This window comes from Labrus bergylta, chromosome 9 (genome assembly GCF_963930695.1).
Source record: "Labrus bergylta chromosome 9, fLabBer1.1, whole genome shotgun sequence".
Taxonomy (NCBI): domain Eukaryota; kingdom Metazoa; phylum Chordata; class Actinopteri; order Labriformes; family Labridae; genus Labrus; species Labrus bergylta.
In genome coordinates, this window is record NC_089203.1 from 5812616 (window position 1) to 5839364 (window position 26749).

Below are 26749 nucleotides of genomic sequence, written 5' to 3' on the forward strand. Positions count from 1 at the left end.
ATCAGAGAAATAATTTATTTAATCCTGATGTCTGCTATGATTGCAGTCAAACAAAGCATGGGCATGATGTGAGCCAGCTTAAAAGATGACAGCCTTTTGATCACAGACACAAAGTATAACATTTACTAGATTCATGCCCTGAACGTTTTAGATGACCTAGAAGAAAACTTGAAAAATATCTTGTCAACAGCAGAACAAGTAGACCATTGCCCACTCTCTGATTTGTAGAAAGCAAAAGACAAAGTGAACTGCAAACACAGATTTAAACTAAAGGGCACACTTCCATAAAATGACTTACAATCTCTTCCTTTTGTACAGAACTCATTAAAGGCTACAGAACCATGAAGGAGTTTGTGCTGTGTCAGTTAAAGCACATGTAGGTGCAGAAATCACAGTACATGCTAAACCTCCTGCATACTGTTATTTCAGGGCTGTATTACAAGAAAGTCAAGTTTTACTTCTCCGCTTACACAGTGGCTGAAACATCACAGGGTTCATATCATGTGCAAGAAGTTGATACAAAATGAATCCACAGCAGAAACAGCAGTCCTTAACTCACGATGTGATGGTGACATTTTGGTTTTTTTGCTAAACATTGCAGCAGTAAGTTGACTCGGTTTAACTGAAAACATCAAGGTTTTTCTACTAGGGAATAAAATATCACCATCCATTTTTGTATATATACTTTTTCTATAAATAACAACATTTTTTTTAATACTCTGCTTATCTACAAACATCCTGACAAGAACACAGGATACAGAGGAACCTGTAGTGTTGAAAGCCAAACAGTGAAGACCATTTTACTTCAGCCACAATTTACCACTAGGTGCATACTGGGTATAAAAGCCTAGAAGAACCCACCACAGTTCCCCGCCCCCATCATAAAAATATGAATATGTGCTGAAATGACTTTCAATATAACAGAATAGAAACCTCCACAGATCTAAACCAGAAGTTTGTTCCTTTACAACAAACACCTTTGCTGTTGAAGACCTCTGCCCACATTCACCTCACAACAAACTTAAAACTATGTACCACATTTGACAAGTTTAATATTTACATAATTACAAACAAAGCAGGGAAACAATAAGTTAAATCTTTTCTTACAACATTTGCAGACAGCATACATACAGAGGCCTGTGGACAGACGTTCATCAGCACAAATCAAAGAGAAGTACACATCCAGCTGTCTTTACATGTCCAGTGCTCAATGTCTCTCCAGTGATGGGAAACGGCAGCCTATCCACTTCAGAACACAAGTTCACTATGAAAGCCATGTGGTGCTCACAGCATCTTCCGGCCTGTGTGATTTCACCAGGCTCCCCTCTTGCACACGCAATCTCATCCATGGCTTCCATTTCCTGAACACAAACATATCTCACCCCTCCAAAATGTAGCCATACACATCTGATACAAACATGGAAAGCTCCACTTTAACCAAATCGAGGCGCTAATGGAGGGTCTGAGGAGGAAACATGTTCCCTGGAGAGAAGCTTCTGGGGGGCGCCGTTCCTTTGTCGTTTCTTTAGTCGTCCCACGCTCACTTTGGGGACAGATCCTGGAGGGAAGCGAAGGGAGAGTTGCTGGACGAGGAAGGCGACACTCCCTCCATTTTGCCGGGTGAGTCTGTGGACGAGCCGACGCTGCTGAGGCTGCCATCCAGCAAATCTGGAGAGTGACTGAAAGAAGAACAACAAGTTGAGTTAAGACTATCAAAAAGTGAGACTTAGGAAAACAGAGTGTTACCCTTTACATTAAATACTCTGGGAGACAGAGAGCTCGCCTACATCTCACATCTGATTCTATTGTCTGTGAGCTTAAAAAACATGATGTAAAAAACAGAAAAGTAATCATAGGATGGGGTTTAAGTGTGTTAAAACTTGAACATTTCCTGGAGGCTGGACCAAGTGAAGAGAACTGGATAAATAAAAATATCTATGACACGGTGAAAGTCCAGACTCCTGACATCCAAGCACTGATCAAATCACTGATTAAAAGTCAGTGATCACTGATCAAATCACTGATTAAAAGTCAGTGATCACTGATCAAATCACTGATTAAAAGTCAGTGATCACTGATCAAATCACTGATTAAAAGTCAGTGATTTTTGTAAAAGAGATAAAATCATGTATGCATGTAAATTATGACAACATGATCAGCTCATTGTTGTTATTAATAATTAATCATAGGATAAATAATAACAAACATGTACTGATCTGTTAGAAGAATCTCAGTGAGTAGCACACATCAAACCTCTCTACAAGTTTAACATGAAAAGGTAAACTCTAGTTTCAAGTCCTATTTTAATTTACAGGTTGTTTTGGTGTCCAATTGTAGTACGAGGAGAATCATGCACTGGTGTTTCATCAGGCTTTGACTTCACAAAGTAAAGTGTCCTTGGCTCAGAAATATTTGAGCCTACATTCAATCCTGAAAGCAGCCATTAACGACAATTTAGCTTTCTTTATCGTCATTAAGTAGATATCTGCATCCAAGCGCAGCTAACAGTCTTCGTTTACATGTCGTTTCTCAACACAAAAACTCCACCACTGCTTCTTATGTACATGTCTTTTTACTGATCCACATCTTACCAGGTGAGATCTGACAGGTTGGACACATCGGAGGACAGCATAGTGGTTGTACCCTGGAAGAGCCTCTTAGGTTGACTCTCAGTCTCCATCTCCCCTGCAGAGTGAAGAGACCCCAACCGTTAAGACAGTTTTCGTCCCAGAAACAGTTAGGTTTAAAGGGTTCTGTTGTTATCAAACTCTGAGAATGAATCATATAATATAAGGATCTCATTGGTTTTCTATCACAAATCGAACAGTCCCTAAAAGCTTGATTTGAGAATTGTCCATTGAATATCAATCAGTTAAACAGAAAACAAACTGAACGATCTGCACGGTCAAATCAATCAACTGAATTATATACACTTCTTTTTATTCAAGCCTCAAAAGTCAATGAGGTTTCCCCTCATTGACAATAAACCCAATTGAAGACCCAGCTGAACGACCTCAGACATAGAGGTTTAATGTTTAAGTGGTCTTTCAATATGAACTAAATAAAGCCAAAGTCACTTTAACACAACTCTTACCTTTGGCATTAATAAATCATGTTTACTGTCTGTCTCCACTTATTTTCTTAAAGGACTTACAAGTCTAAATATGACACAGATCACTTTTATCCATGTATAAAGTGTCTGTTAGGATTTTCACAGGTATTACATTTACTCTGAAAGCATTACGTAAACTCCTTCAGACTTTCACTCGTGGCAGCACGCTCACCTTTACGTTTCATGGGCCCTAGTATGCTGGCTCTGATGCAGTTGATCGGGCTTTGACTCCGTCTGCTAAAGAGAACAGAAGTCACACAAGATGTCAGACAGTACATTTACAAACTCAGCAGTACTCTGAGCTACATTTAGAAATCATTGACAAGCTTTTCTCTTAAGATTTGTCTTCATTTTTTACACTTTAGGATGGACACAATTAGGATATTTCATTCCTTCTGGACCTTTGTTAAGTGTGATCTCCAACAATATCTCCACCATGGTCTTTAGATTTTAAACATAAATTAATGAAGGCAAAATACATCATGTTCTATGCCACCGAGGAGAAATGGAAATCAAAACAGAGTCAGCTGGTGCTAAAGTCTCACTGTGAACTGATTTCTAATACAAACAAGTATACTGACCAGGAGTAAAGTTAAAGTAACACCAGTAGATTATATTATGTATGCATGTAATAAGCTGCAGTAACTACGGCCATCTGAAAGCGGGTGCTCACCTGAAGCGGCGAGTTGGGCTGGGAATGGGGCTGGGCGTTAGGCCATTGCTGCTCACCAGGATTTGTAGTGAAGGAGAGAAACACTGCTTCTTGAGAAAAAGAAATAAAAACAGACAATGGTGATGTCATCAAAAACACATCAGCATCTACATCTGCTATGATGGATGTTCATTATTTAACTAGTGCCATATATTGTTTGTTACTTTATTAAATAATTAAGGTGTATACACCTTTAAAAAACTAAACAGAGATAAGGGAATGTAATAAAAACAAGAAAATAATTTCTATGCTGGAAATGATTGAGCTAGTGGCTTTTAAGATTGGAAAGTTGATCTATTAAGTTGCAGTAAACAAATGTACCACTTAAGTAATGTTTGTTCAATAGCTTCAGTGCGTCTTACAGACTGACACTAATACTTCCTATTAATAAACCAGATTTGAAGTTATTAAGAAAATCAGGCTACAGAAAGGCTTGAACTGTTACCTTTATCTAGCAGTTTAATCCAGTTATGTGTGTGTTCACATTGACAGGTCATATTTACCTTTTTTCCAATCCCTCTGGTTGGGGACGGGGCGGGCGACACCGGCACAAAGTCTACGCGCTTTGGAGAACATGATGCAGATTTCTCCTGATCATTGTCACTCTGAAAACACACAGTAAACATAAGATATTGATCACCACGTCACCTTATATCACATCTCTACAGTACTGTGTACAGAGGTAGTACAGTCATTCATAGTGTCGGAGTATTATACTACCACTCAGTCTGACCTTGAGAGACTGGTGGCCCTGTTAACTCCTCAAGTGTTACTTTAGCATGTTGTTTAACTTGTCATCTCCACAGAAATCAAGAGAGACAAACCCAGAGTACAAACATGCAGTTAGAAAGTACATCACAGCTAACTTTCAAGGATTCAGAAGAGAAGAATAAATCAACAGCATGATGTGTGGAGAGTGATGCTTTACCAGACTAAGGCTTTCTTCCCAGGATTGGCTCATCTGCATGGCTGTTTGAACTTCCCTGTGTGCACAAACACAAGTAAACAAGAGGTAAGACTTTTCTTTTTAGCATTTAACATATAATGAACTAAAAAGTTAAATCCCTTAAAAGGACAAACTAAACCTTAAAGACAGTGCTTACCTCTCATGAGCTGTTTCTCTGTTCATCACGTCTACGCCCTCCTCCTGCAAGAGCACACAAGAGAAGTCATGGTTATGAAGTCTTTGAACTGTACATCTCATTTCACTTATGGGATTGAACGACATCCTGAGATAACAGCTCAGTATTCATTTCTTCTGTTGGAGTCCGATACTACCAAACGGTCAATTCTGAAAGATCGATGGCCCTGTGAACTCCAAAATGTGTTACTGTAGCATGTTTCTTTGGACACCGTCACTCCCTATGGCTTGAGAGGGAGACAGTGGTCTGACATGCGTCTTTCAAAAATAAAAACTAGTGGAAAACAAAAACAGGCCTTATTCTTACCTGTTTGATCTGATGGAGTCGGGTGCTGGGGACTCGTATGGGCGATGATGGGACCTGTAAAGAAGGAAGTTTGTCACAAAACATTTTTATAAAGAATACAATTAGACGCTTGACAAAAGAGTTTGTGTTTTTAATCAAATATTTTACCATGTTGGGTCTGTTGACAACTGTAGTGCTATTTCTCCGGCTTCGCAGGACCTCTCTCTGGAACACTTGGGAGTTATCACTTGAAAGACACATTTAAACTTTAAGTCAGGAGTCTTTTGCTTATGAAATCAGTATAATGTATCAACTTCAACAAAACATGAAGCACTTCTATAGGTTAATGCATTCTGAAACTATGACATATGTATAACCTTAAGCCATTAATCATGGGTGCACTGTTGGATCTCCTCAGGTGTCCATCGCTTTGGATTACAGAAGATGGGATGTCCAGATCCAGCTCCATCTTCTCCTGTGGCAACACTCCTGGATGGTTCATCTTTACCAGCTTTACCTCCTCAAGTCATGAACTTTAAGTGGCTATAACCAGCTCAGTGATGTTACATGGTTTCTCTCCCAACTTTGCAAACTTTACATCATTAAAAGATATAATCTGCATCAGAGCTGAGGTGAAACAAAGTGAGTCAACACAACAATCTGCAAAGGCCCTGTAGTCTGTTTAACTCCTGCTAACACAACACTTTAAACATAACTAATGTAACTCTTCATTTCACAACTACTTGGCTGGCCCACATTGACCTGTGCTAACGTTTTCTTGTAACGCTATGACCAATGAGCAACTTTCTTAATGGCTGGTTAGCATACCATGGCTACATACCACACAATGCCCGAAGCTACTGTTAGCTACATGTTAGCCAAACAAATCGACAGCTTACTTCGAGTGCTAAATAAATGTTCGCCTTCAGCCTAACGACGCTGTTATTAAGTGATTGTCATAACGCGACTATAGCATTATCAAACAGTGTTACAGGCTAAGATAAGCTAGTGTTGTTATACCCACAGCGCAGCTACCGGGCCTGTTCGGCTAACTAGCTAACTTAGCATCAGCGCCATGTCCACAGAGAGGCCGGTGTCCACTTCACTAAATCATCCTTCCCACAGCCTGGTAGATACTAAAGGTGAGCAGGAGTACACCAAGGCACCCCCGTTGTGATAAATGATACGCTGTAAACAATCAGTTTTCGTTTCTGCAAACTAACCGACCAGGATGAACCTAATCCCAAAATGCTCACATGGGAGCTAGTTGCTAACAGAGACTACACGCCACGCCCCTTTTTAACGTTAGCAGAGCCGGCCAATGAAATTGCTTCACTGCCGGCGTGCTTGTTGGGCGAAATGTTGCGGACTGCGCTATCAAGTCAGCTGTAATGTGAGTTATTTAACTGTGCATAACGAAACATGTTGCTTCTGAAGTTTTTGTTTGTCTATTGTCTTTTATTCTTGACCTTTGCCCTTAGGGGGCCAAAAAACTGATAACTGAGCTCAATCAATTAAACCTTTCCATATCCCCAGATATTACTGTACCATGTACTTTGGTCGGAATCATGAACATACATGTAAACAACTTTAAGTTAAGTAACTTCATCAGGTCCTGACCCTCATGTTCACTGAGACTCAACTCGTTTCCACTCAGCTCAGTTAATACCTACAGCAGACAGCTGGGACTTTATTTGTCCCTGGATTTGGCCTTTGTACAAAAAGATGTTTAACATTTCTGAATTTATTATATTGAGCACATCACTGAATTCCCTTGCAGTTTCACAGCTCATTGGTCAGATATTATTTCAATGCTCCAAGTATTCTTTGTTATATCATAATCAAAGCTTTGTAGTACAATCCACTCGAGTTGTGAACATTTAATGACCAGTATTGCAAAATTTCAGTCTACACTGGTTACAGTGAATGTGCCAACAAATTAAAGCATATATAATAATAATAATAAAAAGCATGGTCAATTATGTCTGATAAAATAACAGGTTGATACAGTCTTTGTATTTCAAATATATGATTGAACAGGTTCAGTCTAACAATCAAGCAAATGTTTACACATCTGTAAACTTTACGGTTAACAAACATCCAGCATTTAAATAAATCCCTGTCTCATGTTATACTAAGTCATAACATGCATGGATGCTTTAATTTGATAACACAGTATATCTCATCTTTCAGTATTAGCATGTTTTAAATTAGAGACAGAACCAAACATCTGTCTGACCTCTGTAATTATCATACCATATGAAAATCTCATCACACAGCAAAAGTAAAATAGAAAAGCATTTTGTTCAAAAATACATGCGTGCAGAATTCAGAAAATACAACATTTTCCTTACGAGTACCCATCATAAAATTCCTTTTTTCAGTTTTTAAGTTCAAAATCAAAGAAGAATCACATTTAAAATAGTTTCTGAATAGATCTTCAAAAGTGGTTTGAGCACAACTGTGATCTTATCATTAAAGCTCATTGCTCTAAATTATTTACTCCATTGCAAAAAAACAATTATGAGTGAACGTGCACATAATCAGGTGACACTGGGCTTCATGTAACACAGACGAGGTTCTATCTAAGGCAAACATGTTTTGGGGGCATGTTTGGGGGCTAAAACGGGCTCCATCAGGGACCCTACGCACTGGTTTTATGACACAAACATGAAGTGATACAAAATGGACCGCAAAAGGAAAAGATAATCATACATTTAAATGGTTACAAATTGCTCTTCATGCCTTGTACTTCTCCTTCCCCGATTCACTAATGACGCAGATATGCTGAAAGAGAAAGAGGTTGTGAGTTTTGCGCCACATCTTTGATGTACATTACATTTGAGAGGTTTACACCGGACTTCACTTTAAGGAGCATAAAATAAAGCTACTTTTTGTTTCTTCATCTATTTTTGATACTTACATTTAGATCTCTGAAGTACTCGTTGTAGTCTAGTGCGTATCCCACCACAAATTTGTCAGGGACCTCGAATCCTACAACTGAGAGAAATTAAGAAAAGATCAGTTTCTGTAGAAAACCAACAGAACTGACAGCGTCTAAAATATCATTCAAAGCACACTTTGTGTGCACAGTGAATAATACAAATTATGTGTTAAACTCTGTAATTAATTCAACCTTTATTCAATCTCAAGAAAGCATTAAGGAGAAGCCTTTGTTTTTATTTGATTTGGTGGGTAATGTAGTTCTTTTCCCTGATAAAACAAATAAATCATGTTTTTTTTTTTAAACGAGGTAAACAAACTTTTTTCTCCCACAGGAGCATAAACCATCGTTTAACACTCAGGTAGCTCGTGGTCAGTCTACCTTGGATAGTTCTGATATTATGGCTAATAATCAAATCGGCTATGGAGACAATTGATGGGATTTTTACTTCCAGAACCAAACACAGTTGAGCCCTGTTGTATTGAGCTTTAATGCTCTTTGTACTGTGTTCCAGGTGTAAGCAGCACAAAAGGTAAAGGGCGTTTTCCCAGTGTTTACTTCTTCAGTCATGATCAGACTCCATCAGTCACTTGATCGAGTCTGAGAAGATACCAAGACACTAATACTGAGGGTAGCTTTCAATATTATGACACTCCAATTTAGAAACATTTCTAAAATTAAGCCGTCCCTGTCGACCAAAAACCTGGAAATAGTCCTTCATGCTTTTATTTCATTGAGGTTAGATTACTGTAACTCCCTCTTCTCCGTCTGCAGTAAAACATCTCTCTCTCTCTACAACTAGTACAAAACACTGCTGTCAAGATTTTAACAGGTACCAAGAGAAGAGAGCACATCTCACCTATCCTTGCACTGGCTGCCACTTAGTTTTAGAGCTGATTTTAAAACTTTAATAGTTTGAAGAGCAGAACGGTTTGACCCCGTCTATTTCTGACCTTCTAACTGCTCATGTACCATCGGGGGCTTTGAGGTCCTCACATGCTGCTCTCCTGGTGGTTCCAAGGTCCATATTAAAAAACAAAGGTGACGGAGCGTTTGCCCCCAGACTCCTTGAACAACCTTCCAGAGGAGATTAGGATGGCAAAGACTATTTCCTCATTCAAGTCTAGCCTTCCTGTGACCCTTTATTTTATCCTCCCTCTCCATCTGGTTTGATTAATTTATTATGTTTTATTACTGTTTTACGCCTTACTGTTTATTCTATGTAATGTTTTATTGATGGTGATTTCTGTCCTTATTCATCATTCATCACTATACATCATCATTAACACTTCATGATTCTGTTGTTTTATCCTGTAAAGCACTTTGTAAACCTTGTTCTGGAAAGGTGCTACATAAATTAAGTTTATCATTATTCCAGAGTTGTTGTAGGTACGAACTCTGCATTTCAAAGAGTAACTTCTGAAAACACAAAGTTTCACTCACAGTCCGGTCGATAGCCAACATTTCTTGGTGTTCTCTTAACCAACAAACTGAGGACAGAAAATAAGTTCATCAGCATTCATACACTCTGAATTTGAGTGAAAAATAAGTTGCTGTTATAAAAAAAACATAACATGAGTCCACATGATCTAGTTTAAGGTACTCATGAGGATCTTACATTACCTTGCTACTTTAACCATTTTGGGATTGTACTGTTTGAGCAGCTGCAGTAATGTCTTCATGGTCTTCCCTGTGTCGATGATGTCCTGATGACGGAGCGTGAGAGAATCTCATATTAGAAGATATCAAACGGAAAGCCGGGGCTGCCTGACTACAGAAGAAAACACAAATACATACCTCCACAATCAAGACGTTCTGAAAAGAAAAAGCAGAAATAACTGAAAAACAGTGAACTGGTCACATTTTTATCTTTCATGTGTTTAAACTTAAATGTAACGCAACAAGAATGTAATGCTAAGCTTTCTCCTGACTTTGGCCTTATCACACACTGCATGCTGAACAATGACCACATCCTTCTAATGTTTTCATCAGAAGCTAATGAAGTCATACTGTGAGAGGTAGGAAGTGAAAAATGAAGGGATTTCTAACAAAGATAAATGGCGTTATTAGCAGGTAGCAGCCTGTCACATGAACGCTCTCACAGTCACAGACAATAGGCCGTAATCGTTATCTGTACGTGCTTCTAAATAGGATCAGAGGGTCCTTGTAAAGTGTGTCTTGTCATATCTTATCTCTTATCTTACAACTTGTTTCTAACATTATTCAGTGAATACCTTAAGTCAGTTTATATTAAACATAGTGGCATCACAACATCATTAGATATAGAACACATTGCAGTTTGTTAAATCAAGTTAAATAAATGTCATCCTTATAACCACAGGAGCAACAGAAAGTGTTTCAGTAATAATCATTCCACACTTTTTTACCTTCCCGGTTAATGTAGAGAGGTCATCTCCACCGATGACTTTGATTTCTCCTGTCGACTGGTCGTTCTGTGAGGACAAAAGAATATGTTGTAAACGTCACATTTGAGATTATATTGGTATTTAAAGAGTATCAAGGACCAAAACGCCTAAACAGGGGGGATGATTTATGCAAAGAATTTAAAGTAGTTTATGTGGATGTTTGTTTTCATGTGCATCAAAGAGTCCACATCCAGTAAACAAGTCATGTTTACATTTAGTGCATCCCCGTCCCCCTGTTGTCACATGTAATATGAATTTGTGCCAGAAAAACTGAATAACGAGAACATTGGTTACATGGACTTGTTTAACACTTCTGTAGTCTTTGGACAACTCAAAGCACTTAAACACTACATGTCACATTCCTCTATTCACGTCACATTCACACACCGATGGCAAAGGGCGGCTACGTAAAGTTCAAAACTGTCCATCAGTACTATTCCAGTCACACACCTCTGGCGATGCAATATGTCTTCCCCATGGACACTTTGACATGTCACTGCTGGATTTTTATGCTGAACTCGCTTGGAACAGTTGGTTTGATGTTGAAAAAAAAGTTTCAATGAGCATCGGAAACACTGAAGACACTTGAATAAAGAATAAAGAATAAATCATGGGGTGCCAGAAAACCGTGCTGCATGTCATCCTCCACTCTCTCCTCTTAATGTTTCCTGTCTCTCTTATCTAATAAAGGCAGATACCTGGGCCCCTATTTTATCATCAGCACATAGAGAATGGTCTAAAAGCTGTCTTATGAATTCAATTTACAAGAAAAATAACTATTTTTCAAACACACATCGGTATGTAATCAGTGTTGATAAATCCCACGTTGTTACCCAGCAGGCTTATGCACGTTCATTACAATGTTCCACCGTTAGATTCTGTATGTAAGCATGGTCAGAGCTGTGTTTATAATAAAGATACATTTTTCTCTTTGCTTATGAATACAGTCATTATGCACACATCTGTACGTAAACACTGTTGATAAATGAGAACCCTGGACTACAACTAAATGGACTCGACTTGAGCTTGTAAATCGCTTTTCTAGTCTTCTGACCACTCAGAATGATTTTACACCACAGGTCATACCTACCCATTCACACACTGATGGTAGAGGCTGCTATGAAAAGTGTCTACCAGTATTAGACAATCCCATTCACACACCACCCATGAAGCAGCGGGAGCAACTTGGGGTTAAGTTTCTTACCCAAGGACACATCAACACACTCAATTACAAGACAATTGAGATGAAATGATTACTGTGCCGCATGCCGTGGTGCGCTTGTTTTGTCCATAGGTTTTGTCGTGTGTGGTAAATGAGGCGCGCCCTCCTTCCCTTTACAACACAGCGTGTGCTCTGCCCCTCCCGCCAGCAACAGCTCTCGCTTTAATTAAAGGGCGGAGCAGACGGAGCAAAGGCACATAGTATCAGACTGAGTGGCTGCTACTTCTTTTTTTTTTTTTTTAAGGTTTAGAAAAGGTTTTGGGAGGTGGTGTGTTTTTGACTGGGGCTGTTTGTAGTTATATTTTGGTCATAAGAATAAATCATCACTACCTCAAAAAAATAGTTTATTTATTTTTATATATTTGTTATTTGTTCATTAATTGCTTGTTTTTCTGAGTTTCCAGATCGTATAAATTAAATTAAACCGTGTGATGCGGATGTTGTGAAATCAACATGGAACAGGATCTCAGTAAAAACTAAATGTGATTAGGATTCCTGGCCATGAACGAGAAGCCCTAACACACACACCACAGTTCTGATTATTGTGTCACTTCAGCTTTTCTAGCAGCCCCCCCCCCCCCCCCCCAGTGCAGCTGCTGAGGAGTAAGGTATGTTGGAGACAGTAAGTGTTTGTGTCCATGACAATGCCAGTAACAGTGTTTTCAAACCAGCAACTGCTTTTTTCTAACGACTGCTAAATACAGCAATGTGAGTACTACTAATATTACTGAAAATGTCTATTCTTAAAAAAAAGATATGAGTTAGATTACACAGTAGCTCTTGAGACGGATGAAGTCCACTGTCATTGGGATAGAGCGGTCACTGTTCCTGTTCAGGGCCTTGATGTAGTCCAGCAGGTCTGCAAAGAACTTGTAACCCCCTTTAAGCACACAGAGGGCCACAATGTGGTGCCCCCCCATTTCCTTCATGATCTCTCTGGCCAGTCGTTCTGTCCTGAGATCGGGAGAGAGAAAGAGAGAGAGGGTGATCAGCTCATTTTTCTGCTACAGTCAACAGTAGTTCCCATTTCCTTTCTGTTTGTTCAGCGGGCACAGCATTTGTTTCTAAAGCACACAAATAAAACGACAACAAGGATAACCAGCTAAAAGAAACAAAGGTTATCTTTATTAATTCAAGAGTCCCAAATCTGTTGAGAAGATTTAAAAAGCAGAAAGAAAACACACAACAGACATTTGAAAAATGCTTCAAACATTTGAAAACTTTAATCGTTAACATAATTTATGATGGATCATCAAGTAACTACAGGATCTTGGACACCCAGAGAGTGTTTGCTCAGACTTACTCATCAGCCCAACTGCCTTTTATATGACCCTGACTTTCATAACATTCATTTAACAAACCTCCCCCCAAGCAACCCACCTGTCTAAGATGAGTCCATGTGGGATGTAGACTTTCTCCAGGTCAGTGGCATAATGCTTTGGTATGCAGAAAAGGTCCAGGTCATACCCCTGCTCCTCATCACTGATCTGTAGTAAAACATGATACTGAGGGGTTAAAAAAAATCACAGAGATATTACCAAACATGGACATGGAGTCATCACCTGAAAGAGGGGTCAGTAGGGTAAAGCCTGCATGATCCGAAGCACAATCAGAGCTGTTATCAGCATGCAGAAATTAGTTCCTCCCAAGTCAATAAAATTATACCACTTTATTGAACACTAAATCAAAAAATGTCATGTAACTACAATAAAGCATTGTCCCTCTTTGCCTTTAAAATTGAAAATATGTCATTGTGTTTGGGCTTCCCCCACTTTCCACTCCAAACGATGACTGACACCGAGCAGATGCCCTCATGAGTCATGGTAACGCGACGGAGTATTTTCCACTGTTATCCACAGCATTGGTGCCTTTTACATAGCTGCATGGGGGGAAAAAAAATCAGCCAGGGTCAAATGCTGGGCAACCTTGAATGTTTGTGAAAACAAAGTAAATGTTTGGCACACTGCAATGTGCAGCCCATTTTATTTGAAAAGTCACTGTTTTGAATGCCATTTAAGCAAAATGTGCATTTAGCTTACTTAGAGTCTGCATTCTTGCAAGCCAGCAGTTTGTTAAAACATATTAATAAAACAGAAACTTTAAAGTTCCTTGTTGAACAGAACATTGGTCTTTTATTATTTAGCAATACCATTTCAACGTAGCAATAATGTGGAATCTTGGGTTGTAAATTAAATTGCGATAACAACACAAATACACACTCATAACATAACACATGCAAAGAACAACATATTTCCACAAAATGTATATGGAATTTTCTGTCCTGTTGTAAAGCCTCGTAAACAGCATTGACTGAGGGTCCCATTGGAAAAAGAGATAGACGACAAGACACCTCCTTTATTCACGAATCTGCATTTCCATTTCACAGTTGTGATGTCACATTCTCAGATGTAACCTTAGTGTTTGCCTGCAGCCTGATGGATAAGTGATTACTTGACTCTTTTTTTAAGCCAAGCATCAACATAATGTCCACACACGCCCCCCTCGTTTGCAGCTTGTTGTTTTCAGAATGAGAGAGTAAATACACAATAATGGCGTAATAACACAGAAAACATGTGACCTGCCTTCATTCACAGTAGTCCACACATTAAGTTATAATAAAAGTTATGATGTGTCAATCATTAAGCGCTCATTACGTCACGTACACGTGCCTATCAGTCTCTGCAGCCTCAGGCCACGTTACAGAACAAATACACTGCACATATGTGTGTGTGTGTATATATATATATATATATATATATATATATATATATATAATACACCTGGGTCAAAACAGGAAACACAGACCACTAGCAACCAAATAGGAGTTATTTATAAAGAAAGGCAGTAATACTCGCGTAAGTTGTTGCGTGGTATTGCAGTGGGCATGAATAAATAACCTACGACCACCTTCTCAGATTTAACTCCGGTTGTTAGGGTAGACTTACCACAACACAGGGGCTGGAAGTCGCCATGTCCGGGTCTGCCTTTTTTGGTTTTATGAAGTCTACAGTGGTCTTCAGAAACAGCAGACAGAGGTTTTTCTCAGGTGGTTCCGCGGACTCTTCACCCTTGTGACAGTACACACATGGGAGGAGAGGTTAGCTTCGTTGCTACTGAAGTCTGTTTCCGGGATGCACTGTAAGTTCCGCTGTGACGTCAGAGCGCAGCGGGCAAATCAATGATCAGGAACATACTAAGCTCCGCCCTACTTTGAAGGTGACGCGCCATCTGCAGTGCAAACCTAATAAGAAGTAGATACAGGTGTTTGTTTGTATTCACAGTTCTCCGTTCATATGCGCATATAAATAATTTGTTGAGTATCATTTACCGAGAGTGGGCATGCCTCATTTTGAAATTGTATTGTACACCATTGAAAGTGGCCGTATTTCAGAACAGGACTATCTTTTTTTGTGGCTTTTAAGGGTAATAGGAGCATCATACGAAGGAGAATTAAGGCCACATTAAGGGGGGGGGGTCTGATATTTCGACATTAAAATCATATATACACAAATAAAGTCTGACAGGAAAATACATTTATGATAATTAAGTTATGCATTTACTTGGATTAAGTCATACATGTATAATGATTACAGTGGCAAATTTACGAGAATAAAGTTATTTTAGTCTATAGTTAGGCCTAAATCAGAAGGGGAACAGCCGTCTGCCAACTTGTAAAGTTATGATTTAGTATAGGTTTCACAAAGGAAATCAAGGAAACCCTTTATCTTTTGGCACATCAGCATCACTTTGTCATAAGTATCGGGACTCTGAAAAGAGACTGTAAGAGACTGGGGATTTTCTGAAGAAAGAACCACACTGACGTGGATGAAATTGTCTCCTTACTCTTTAGGGTTCCACTCATCATTTTTCCGATACAACCTTTCAGAATAATAATTTTAACCATAGCCTCATTTAAATCGATTTACACATTTAATATCGTAACGACATTATTCTTGTAAACGTACGACTCTAATCTCAAAATGTCAGATTGTTTTTTCTTTAACGTGGCCCTAATACTCCGTCGTAGCATCACGCTGGAACTGTGGTTGTTGTGTGTACAGCAGTTGTCTGATTTTAAGAAATGGCAGCTAGTGTAACAACCCTCGATCTTCAGACCTCATCAGATATCACCTTTGACATCCTGTAACCAGATGTGATCAGTGCTTTCTATTGTGAGTAGTGATGAACACACCTAACGAATAAAAGACTCGATTTACTCATGAATTGTGTAAAATAAAATCTTTTCTATTTCAAATCATCCATGGGTACATTTGTCGAGATACAAGTAATAGTACATCAAACAAATTCAAGCCAAATCTGCTGAGGAGCTCTACTCTGCCCTCTAGCAGCTAAATAAGAAAATGTTTCCTTTAACAGTGAGAAAGTACAAGTGCATGCTGGCAGAACTTGTAACTGTGACTGTCTGAAATCCAGATATTAAAAATGATTCATAATGATAATACAGTAGCAAAATATGACATATCAAGAAAATAAAAAGGCTAACATCAAAAGAGTATTCTTAAGACATGATTACAGAAACAAAGTCATCAAACTGCACGACTTGATAGAGAGACGAGTAACAAAACAGACCCCTCTTAAAAATGAGTCCTTTCGTAACAAAGGAAGAGCAAGAATGTATCCATTTCAGCAAGTGTGGGAGCATGTAGGCCGTGGGGATGTGTGGCAAGTGACAATCAAACGATCAGTCCATTACATCTTATTCACAGCAAGAATACGTGTATTTGAAAGTTGAGCCCATCTCAGACTTTTGGAAAGGTTGGTAATGACTTTTCTTGATCCTGCAGCAGTCCAGTGCTTTGCAAAGAACCATCAGTCAGTCAACAGATCATCTAGCCAACTCAGAACATGGAGTCATGAAGAAGACATCTGGTGAACATTTGGGCATCCTGTCTATTTACCGGAAGAAGCTGTAAGGACAAATCACGGGAGCCTAAAGACCACGGTTTGTGAGTAGGCTAAGATTTAGTATAAAAACATATCACTTGCTCGACTGTGAGTTCTTCTGTTTTCACCCCACGTTTCATCCCAAATGTCAACCTGAAAGAAAGGCATCATAAGAATCAATCAAGCTTTATTTATATAGCACCTTTCATACAAATCAAATGTAATTCCAAGTTCTTTACAGCGACTGAAAAACAAGAAGAAACATAAAATAGTGACAAAACAGGGTAGAAATAAAAATGGATTTAGAAGTAGAGACTAACACAAATAGGAAATACAAAATGTGTAGTTAAAACATAAAAACATAATAATGATACAAATTTAAGTATAAAAGCCCTACATAAAAACTAGACTGAATAGGTATGTATTTAGTTTAAGTTTAAAAGTATCAATATTTTCAGCTCCTCAGATCCTCTGGCAGACTGTTCCAGCACCTCAGAGCGTAGCAGCTGAAATGTAGCCGGAGGATCTGAGGGGCCGTCCTGCTTCATAAATGAAAATAATCTCTGAGATGTAGTCCGGTGCAAGGCCATGTAGTGCCTCATAGACAGTTAAAAGAATTTTAAAATCAACACGAGAATAACAAGACATTTTGAAACTCCATTCATTCAACGGCTGCAGTTGGGGAAAAAATGACACATTTGACATTCAATGTGGACATATTTGAAGTATCTTCATAAAAAATAACCATGTATTGTACCTAGTTGCCGTTCACTTGTGTTGATGGTGTTCCCCGGTGGTCAATCGCTGCTCTCTCTCTACTGCGATTCTCTCGTTCTTCGTCTTCCTCGTCCCTCTCCTCGTTCCCACTGTGGTTTTTACAGTATAGTCTAAAAAAGAAAGAAGACCTGTCATCTTTCTGTTGCACAGCTCCAATGTAATCCAGGGATCCCTTTGAAAGTTCCATATGGTTCAGTGAAGATGTGACAGCAGTCAAAGTATCCTACTGAGTCATCACCTGTAGGTCAGCTGTGTTTGACGTGACCTTCTCCCATTAAAGGGAAACTTTCTTAGTAATCATTTGTAAAACTTTATATCAAAGTGCAGATGAACTTATTGCATCAATAACTTTAAATATTATTGGAATATCTCCAGCTGAAAATATGTTATAATAAATTACAGTCAAATGTTAGCCAGGTTTTGAAGTTAGAAGTTATATATAAAATAGAAAATGTGATTATCTCTAGAAGTGCAGCTCACTTGTAGATGCCACGCGCCATGTTTTCAATGTACTTTGCTTTGTCCTGCAGGCCGCAGTGATAGTGGTAGGTCTTCACACAGGCCTTGATTTCACACCCAATGGTAGCACCCAACTGAGTGCACAGGGTGCATTTCTGGAAAAAACAAAACCAACAGCAGTAAAGTTAGAGATAAATAAAGAATGTGATTCTCTTTCAAACTAACTGTAGTCTCGCTTTTAAAAAAAAGCTGATCGTCCCACCATTCTTTTCCCCCTCTTGATTTCTTGGATGACTGTTTTCACATCAAAGTTTCCAAACTCCGCCCGCGATGTTGTCGTCAGCTGCACTGTCCCCGATGAAAAGAGCTAAGAAGGATCATACAGAACAAAAAGATGTCAAATAAAGTACTGTCCGAGCACACACACAGACAACATGTACTCAACAATCTTACCATGCACTTGTAGTGTGCAGCCACTTTCTTTGAGTTGTCGGTGTGAAGCATTCCTCTTGTTCCATTCTCTTCATCACCTGCGTGACAAAAGCCACATCGCTGGCCACCGTCTCCTGGGCTGGCCCGCAGAGGAGACCTGTCCCGCTGGATCACAGGACGTAACAGTGAACAGACTGTTCAAAGTCACTTTCACAGATTCTCATGTGTGAACGGATATTGTGCCTTACATGGGAGGAGCTTTCTTCATCTGCAGCCTGTGAGGACGCCGAGCGAGCGTCTTCTGATTGGCCACGAGATCCGACCTTAGCTCTCCCCTTCTCAAACCTTCCCCGGCCTCTACTTTGTGGTGCTGATGAGTCTGAATCATTGGCCACACCTTCCTCTTCATCTATGGTTATAGAACATTTCACAATGACCGATTTATGGATTTGTTTATTTGACATGGACATACAGAAACATAACATTTAAACATGCACAAGTCCCAGATGCACTGCTCTCAAGGACCTGACACACCAAGCAGACAGTAAAAAACTCCTGTTGTCTGCCGACGCCTTTGTGTCTTGGCCAAAAAGTTGCACTTGAACACACCGCAAAGACTTCAGCCGACGGCTAACCACCACGTTTACGTTCTGTGCATGAGAGGAAATAACGCTTCATGCCAGCAGGCGGCGTTAATCTGTTGTTATGATACGAGAAGACCATTTTCACACCGCTGTCGGTCACCACTCGTATTATAGGTAGCCTACTAATCGAGATGTCTGATAAAAAGTTGAAAATGGCGCTGGCGTTGTCAGCCCTTGGTCTTATAGTGGAAAAAGAAAAGAAGTGGCGGAGGCGACAAATAAGGAGAAACCGCACTAAAAGGAGGGAAAGCATGCAGCGTGCTCAAGGGGCTTTCCTGAACCTGTGTCGAGAGCTGGAGATAAATGAAACCTCCAAACAGCCAATCAGAGAGTTTCCTCTCACCAACTGCACCGACGCCAACCGACGAAAAAAGGCAGACAGGGGGGATGACGATGTAGCGACGGAGCTGGACACACCGCAAAAACGAGGGCGACTATCGCTCACTGTCGGTTCAAATAGGATGTACGGCTGATGATCTCCTTGGTGTGTCAGGGCCTTTAGTGTTTAAATGTTAAACTGCAACACCTGTCCAGGAGAGGCTTTTAGATAAAACAGATAGAAATGAAGACAAATCAAAAGGAGAAGAAAATGAAAACAGCTGAGTTATAAATACAAAAAGGGATAAACTACAACTACAAAGAGAAGGCAGTAATTGTTTCTCCTTCAGCCATGGTTTAGTACCTTTATTAAAACCATTCAAACTCTGTTGCATTTTTAATTCAGTTGGTCGACTGTTCCAAAGTTTTATTGTCTGGTTACAGAGAGATTTGATTGGCTTTAAAGTTGTTTGTGAATCTTGAGACCAAGAACTGATGCAGTATGATAGATGTGATAATATCATAGCACACAGCTGGGGTGAGCTAAAGTAGAGATTAGTAGGCAATAATCTCCCTGAGAGAATGATTTATTATTGTACATAAAAAGTCAAATTCATGGGAGTGGGTATGGTTGAGATATTAAACGTGTCTTACCTTGAAAGCCGTCTTGAGAAGCATCCCGGTGTTTGCGGCAGTAAACACTGTTTGGGAGTCAAAATGAAAAGATTTGAATCTAACATGAATAAAAACATCTATGAACCGGAGTGGATGAACATGTTGAAGAATCAAACAGCAAAGTGACTTACAGGTAAATCCCTTGTGAGGGATTCTCTTTGATCTGGGCCTTGTCCTTCACAGCACAATAAAAGTGATACGTCCTCCTGCACGTCTTCACATCACAGCCGATTGTAGCTCCCGGTCTGTGACACGAAGAGCACATCTGCGGGGGGAGCGGGGGGGGGGGGGGGGGGTACATCATTCATAAAGAGGTTCAGCTAAAGAACAACCTTCAACATTCAGTAGAGATATCTAACAACAAGATGTGATGTGTCAACAAGTAACGTGAAATGTGACTTTATGATATTGGCCTTAAGGGTCATTTCTCTCAACAGATCATGTGGACTTTACAGACATACAGTAACTGTTTGTCTCAAAGGACACAAGATGCAAAACATCATCAGAGTATTATCTCTGTGGCGATGAAATCAAAAAAGCTGGAGAATTTTTTTTTAAACAAGAAAAGACAGAAGCAAACATCAAGGCTTCAAAAACAGAAAACTAGCAGATCAAGCTTGAACCGGCTGTGGATGAAGATGGCACAGTTCAAGTCATATCATCAATATTTATCATTTAGTTAGAAAAGTGATTTGTAGAGATAAGTTCATTGAAATTAAAATAAATGTATAGGTATATAAGGTTTATGTTCATTATAGACTACACTATACATTATATATATCTTTTGGGGTGGGGGGGGATCTTTTTGGCTTTATTGGATAGGACAGCTGAAGAGAGACAGTAATGTTGGGAGGAGAGAGAGTGGGGGTTGACATGTAGCAAAAGGCCGAGGTCGGATTCAAAAGAACTACAGCCGCTGTACATGGGGCGCTCAACATAACATCTCCGATCTCTTTTAATGCTAATGAGTGTTTTTGTTAACTGTACGTTGTCTCTCTTTGTGTATCTGTCTGTGACTCTGTGTCTATGCTGCTGAATGTCTCGGCCAGGTCTCCCATTGATAAGAGGTTCTTCATCTCAATGGGATCAACCTGGTTAAATAAAGGTTGAATAAAAAAATAAATGAAACCTGTGAGAACAGTTTCATTTCATGGAGAACCCATCTTATTGTTATTATTAACAGTGTATCATGAAATGAGCTGTACCCTGTATTCTCATTCAAACATGTGGATCTAGGGGCGCTGGTGGCGCAGTGGTTAGTGCGCGCGCCCCATGTATGGAGGCTTTGCTCCGCCAAGCGGGTGGCCCAGGTTCAAATCCCACCTGTGGCTTCTTTCCCACATGTCATTCCCCACTCTCTCTCTCCCTGATTTCTGAATCTATCCACTGTCCTATCTCTACATTAAAAGCCCAAAAATAAATCTTTAAATAAAAACAAAAAAAAACATGTGGATGTAGATCTTTATGTAGGCGGGACAGGCTGATGTCTTCCTTAAAGGAGAGATCAAACACACCAATTGTTTTTACTACTAGCTAGAGTCCTTTTCATTATACAGTACGTACGATGATTACAGAAATGGAGAATAGAGAGACCACCCTGAGAGATGGAGAGAGAGGGAGTTTAACAACACAGTATTGGTACTACATATGGAAGAAAACAGCATCATCCAGTATCAGCACACCTACCATCTTATCAACTGTTCACATAAAGTAAGTAGTACTGAGCTCTATGTCGAGGTGATGACACCGCTCACAGCCAGTTCACTTACATGTAAACTCATTTTCAGTTTCCTTACATTAAAGCCCTGTAACATCCCCTCTCCACGTCTCTGGGATTATTAATATTTTATATATAACGCCACACTGAGAGGGGCAGCAGTTACTTACCAATTTATTTCCCCTCTTGATCTCCTTCTTCACATCCTCGATGGAAAAGCCTCCAATATTTTCACTGTCTGAGTGAGACGTGACCAAGGCAGAGGAGAAAAGCTGCAAAGGACATTTTTATTTAAAAACATGTTTTAAATAATTGATTTTGACATGATGATGATGGTATGCACAATGTCTCCATTTGTTCATTTCTCTTTCTTCTGCTGACGTATCAGTTACTAAAACAATGTCAGAGGTAACATGGATGAAATGTGCTTTAGCAGCTTCAGATTCAATTTCACCGTGAAATACGAAGATATTATTTCAATGCTTTTCTGATGAATACTTAAAAATATATAAAAATATATATTTTCTCCTCCTTGAAATAGTGTCTCCTCATACAAACAAATGAAACAACCAAACAACTCCTTTAGTCTGAACTGTTCATTAATCTGGATGCTGTGCTCTTCTCACCATGCACTTGTGGTGGGCCGCCACCTTCTGGATGTCGGACACTAGCAGCTGCCCGCACTCCTTATCCCGGTTGGTCCTGCAGAAGGCACATTTAGGCAGCTTAGCTGCAGCTCCTTTCCTCTGTCCTGACATGACCCAAGGCTTCTTTTGCTGAATTTTCTGTAAAAACAAACAAATAAACAAATAAATATGTAAATATAACTCTGCATCAAACATGCTGGTGGAAACCCCACAGAATAGGTTTTATAAAAGCAGTGTTAAAAGTGTGTCCGATGTACTCGTCCTGTAACTCTGCCTAACGATGCCACACACACTCTCTTATAACAGCATTGTACACTAATGCACTCCTCACAAATACAGCTCATGATTACAGCTCACATCAGATTCATAATGGAAGACTTTAGATTCATCTCAATGATTCTCTGAGTCCTTGGCCATGTCAAATGAACAATGAAAATTGTGAGTCACCATATAAGCAATAAGGTGATACAAAAGCAGAGTTTGGAGTTGAAATTGACATTTCTGCTTTCTGTTGTACTGGTCATGAAACATCTCGTACAAACACAACAATATGAGATCAAACTGTGCTCTCAACTTCTTCCACTGAATATGAGTACTTTGAAGTAATGAATAAAACCTCTGCATAGAAGCCTTCAGAAACTCTATCCAATAAACAAAAAGAAACAATACTTCCAAAAGTTCACTTCTACTGCAAGAACCAACACTGAGCAGAGAGCAGTCTAACACGTCCTGTGTCTTAAACACACACATGGTGCTCATATATTTATTAAAGAATCAGTTTCACACTTTCTCAACATCTGATCCTCCTCCTTGATTAAGCTGCAGATACGTTCTATATGAATACTATTCTCCTGATTGTGGCAGACATATGTGAGAAGTCCTGCTCATGTTTGAAGAGGATTATATAATAATGTAATGTAAGTCTTATTGTTGAATGTGGTAGATGCAGACAATAGTGGGAGAAACTGCAACTAAAACATTCTTCCCCGATCATAATCAGTATAAGCAGGAAGAGAAAAGGGAAACCAGCAAGAGGTCTCTGATGAAACCCAGTTTACCTTCAAAGTCTTGGGACACCACAAGGAGAAGAACTTGTTTTTGTGCGTGCAAAATGAGAAATGTGGTTAAATATTTCCAATTTTGCACACATACTGTTGCACTTCTGCTCCTTCTAAAATGCACAACTTGCATCATACCATTTATACATGTATATATATATATATATATATATATATATATATATATAAACATTTAAACATTTTAGACTGTGTAGCCTGTTGTTATAAGCACTGAAGTCTTACACAGTTGCTCGGATGTTTAAATATAATTATATATATATATATATATATATATATATATATATATATAGGTATTGCTATTGCATCATATTAGTCATTTTACACGTGTTTTAACATACCTGTGTATCAATATCCTTTCTTTTTCTTGAAATAATAAAGAATGGTTGAAACCCTCCTCATCTCCAGAGTATAGATACAACCTCCAAATGTGTGCTGTCATTTGCAGAAATAGTCTGTTTCATTGTGTCTCAAACGAGGCCCGAGGCGCCACATTTATTAAAATTTGAGATTTGAGCATAAAATAAATCTTCTCGGTCCTTAATAGTCCCCAAACGAAAGTGTTTTTATAAGCACAAAAGCAGTGTGCTGCGACGCCTTAGAGCCATTACAGCCATGATAGCAGGGCCAGGATTTCACTGCGGCGGCTGCAGCAGCGGAGCCCCCTGAGCCTGCATTCACACAACCCTCTACATGTAAATAACATCTAATATCCTTTATTTACACCTCGGATCTTCACTTAAAGCCTCTCATGTCACAACCCTGTACAATATGTGCAATGTGTCGCTGATTTGTGAAGAGCACGAGTTGGATATAAAAAACCTCTCTTCTAAAGTTTTGAATTAAAGGGGGTGTGTGCCTCTTTCTAAACCAGCTATAACAGAAAACTATTTTAACTAAGATCATTTCTACGCCCCTCTCTCTCTCTCTCAAGGCCTTTTCATGAAGGAAAACTTAAGGTCGAGGGAAGGAAAATATGACACTTCGATAATGTGTTTTGCTCGATTCCGAATAACTGTGAATATTTCCCTTTAAATGTGGGAAATTATCATGACAGGCGCGGCGGGTCTTCGCAAAGCGTTTCGAAGTAAAGAGCGCCATACGTGATGTTGTTTCCCCGAGAAAAGAGAGAGCGGCTCAGCCAGCACTACGGCCTCATACGGACTATAGGCCATGAAACAGAACGACTACCACCCAGCCACTGGTACACAGCTCACAACTTACCCGCTAATGTCTTATTTCTCACTGAGACTAAATGAAAGGATGGTAAAGTGTTCCGATCAGTGGCGGTGTTTCTTTCCGTCCTTCAGAAGTGATCGTGGGCTTTTCATACTAGCATTAAGCTAGCTGTAGTATACGAGGAAGCAACACTTCCGGGTATGGCTTTCAAAATAAAAGTACCGTTCACGTTTGAGCTCTTGCAATGTTTCAATCTTGAAAAAGATGCAGGAGGTCGGAGTTAAGAGAAAACTGCTTCATAAAAAAACAACTCATGACGAAAAAATTTGTCAATATCCATTTAGCAGATGTAGGCTTACTAAAAGATTAGTCCGAGTTGGAGGTATTTGTACTTCGAGCACTACACTAAAACAATTAAATAAATATTAAATGTTGGTCCTTCATTCATCATGAATCCTTAATTACATTAAATGAATACAAGTGGGCTCCAAGATTAGAAAGTGTCTTAATTAAAGACCCTGTACTGAAAGTATTTCAGAGGGTTAATTTAATGTGCAGGCCTAGCCTACACTTATTTGTGTCCATTGCTAACAAGAGACAGTAGGTTACATGTAAAATGCACAGTAGGTTATGTGACCAATTGGTGTCCGAAGCAAACTTTACGCTTCTTATAAATTAGAACTGCTATGGACAAGAAGAAGGCGATAAGATGGAAAATGAATAGGGTATTGTTTTATGATGGTTTTCTTAGAGAGATTGATAAGTAGGAGACCTAATACAAACCCTGATGGATAAAATTTATTAAAGTACAAGACTTCAATGAAGTTGGGCAATAACAGGTTGGACCATGAAGATATGATCTGAACCAGGTGTATGACGATTTGTCAAGCCCAGTGAAAAACGACTTATTTAACATACTATTGTGACCAATTATAATCAAATACCTTATGTTGTCAAAATGTATAACTTAACCACAACATTGACAATGTCTGTTACAGTTTATTGTGCCATGATGTGAACTGTTTTTAAGGTAATTTATTTGAAACCTGGGTAAAACATGAGGGGTGTGTGTTGTGTTGAGTTGAAGAATTCACATTTTTTCATTATCTTGTTCATTTTTGGCTAAAAGATTTAGTTCAAAGTTCATCCTAAGGGGGAAAAGATGCGTTATAAATCATTAGATCTAACTAAAGCAGCCCCTTAAAGGTTACTTTGGAGGGAATCTTAAACAGACAGGAAGTTAACTCAGTTAAATTAGCCAAATGTAAAAACAGGTTTCATTTATGCAAAGTAGATCCTGCTATATGTTGGCGAGGGGTTTGATTGGATATTAAGTTACATGTGGCTTAGCATGTTTTCTTATTTGCATATAAATGCTCTGAATTTATGTTGAACACGTGTTCAGAAAATTGAACTCTTAAAGGTGCACAATGTAGTTTTGGTAGTTGGAGAAATGTACAGATTCTGTGGTTTATGTTCATAACTCTATACACACAAACTGTCCTCAGAGGAAGATTTGGTCCCTGTAACACTATTTGAGTGTTTGAAGTTATGGTGGGGGGCCGCAATAGTGAAATTGTTACTCTCCTGACCAGTAGCTTTTAAGATCCAAACAGTGTTCAGGGACCCATTTTTTTCTTTGAGTAAAGTTTGTGTATTCAGTTCAGAAAATATAGCATATAATTGTTTAACTTCTCCAACTTTCACATTTCACTACCAAAACTACACAATGCACCTTTAACCTTTTGCTTTAAAAATAAATATATAACATTTAAATACGTCTGTGTTTGAAACGTCTAAATCCCATAAACTTATGAAGAAAGTGACTGTATAAAAACCCATTTATTTTTTCTAAATGTCATTTTGTTTATGAGGGGCAAAAAATGACTAAAGTATAAATAAATAAATGTTGGGAGAAATGCATACAATAATGTATGAAAAAATAAATAATTAAATAAATGCATCAATAAATACATAAAGAAATATATATATATATAAATAAATGCAACAATTCATATAAAAAATAATATATAAATAAATATATTCAGATATTTATTTATGTATTTCTGTGTCCATG

At 38.9% G+C, this 26749-nt stretch overlaps 3 protein-coding genes and 2 non-coding genes across 9 annotated transcripts; all 5 read right to left on the reverse strand.

Annotated features, from left to right (window-relative positions):
* Nucleotide 1: 1 nt before the first annotated feature.
* Nucleotides 2–6976, reverse strand: pabir2 (PABIR family member 2). 4 transcript variants are annotated; one of them, XM_020629747.3, is made up of 10 exons: nt 5629–6976; nt 5420–5498; nt 5273–5326; nt 4928–4971; nt 4753–4807; nt 4328–4429; nt 3786–3871; nt 3285–3346; nt 2592–2685; nt 2–1679 (listed from the first exon to the last, which is right to left on the reverse strand). In XM_020629747.3, the coding sequence occupies exons 1-10, from the start codon at nt 5751–5753 to the stop codon at nt 1541–1543; spliced, it is 840 nt and encodes a 279-aa protein (XP_020485403.1). In that variant the 5' UTR covers nt 5754–6976; the 3' UTR covers nt 2–1540. The 4 variants fall into 4 exon arrangements, with proteins under 4 accessions (XP_020485403.1, XP_020485401.1, XP_020485402.1 ...); XM_020629745.3 differs by having other exon boundaries at nt 3285–3349; XM_020629746.3 differs by having other exon boundaries at nt 3786–3874.
* On the reverse strand, nt 4523–4667 carry LOC114920136 (small nucleolar RNA U109). Its single transcript, XR_003808441.1, has one exon. It is a non-coding gene; the product is annotated as a small nucleolar RNA U109 (small nucleolar RNA).
* Nucleotides 5081–5223, reverse strand: LOC114920137 (small nucleolar RNA U109). The gene has a single exon (XR_003808442.1). It is a non-coding gene; the product is annotated as a small nucleolar RNA U109 (small nucleolar RNA).
* A 140-nt stretch (nt 6977–7116) lies between the features above and the next one.
* On the reverse strand, nt 7117–14981 carry hprt1 (hypoxanthine phosphoribosyltransferase 1). The gene is made up of 9 exons (XM_020629748.3): nt 14789–14981; nt 13224–13330; nt 12614–12797; nt 10583–10648; nt 9993–10010; nt 9819–9901; nt 9639–9685; nt 8175–8251; nt 7117–8038 (listed from the first exon to the last, which is right to left on the reverse strand). Exons 1-9 carry the CDS (start codon nt 14813–14815, stop codon nt 7991–7993), a joined length of 657 nt encoding a protein of 218 aa, XP_020485404.1. The 5' UTR covers nt 14816–14981; the 3' UTR covers nt 7117–7990.
* Nucleotides 14982–16067: 1086 nt separating this feature from the next.
* Nucleotides 16068–24875, reverse strand: phf6 (PHD finger protein 6). 2 transcript variants are annotated; one of them, XM_020629655.3, is made up of 11 exons: nt 24718–24875; nt 22397–22555; nt 21941–22042; nt 20185–20318; nt 20033–20079; nt 18665–18825; nt 18438–18581; nt 18247–18351; nt 18006–18139; nt 17506–17635; nt 16068–16901 (listed from the first exon to the last, which is right to left on the reverse strand). In XM_020629655.3, exons 2-10 carry the CDS (start codon nt 22526–22528, stop codon nt 17506–17508), a joined length of 1089 nt encoding a protein of 362 aa, XP_020485311.1. In that variant the 5' UTR covers nt 22529–22555; nt 24718–24875; the 3' UTR covers nt 16068–16901. The 2 variants fall into 2 exon arrangements, with proteins under 2 accessions (XP_020485311.1, XP_065814464.1); XM_065958392.1 differs by having other exon boundaries at nt 16068–16992.
* Nucleotides 24876–26749: the final 1874 nt, after the last annotated feature.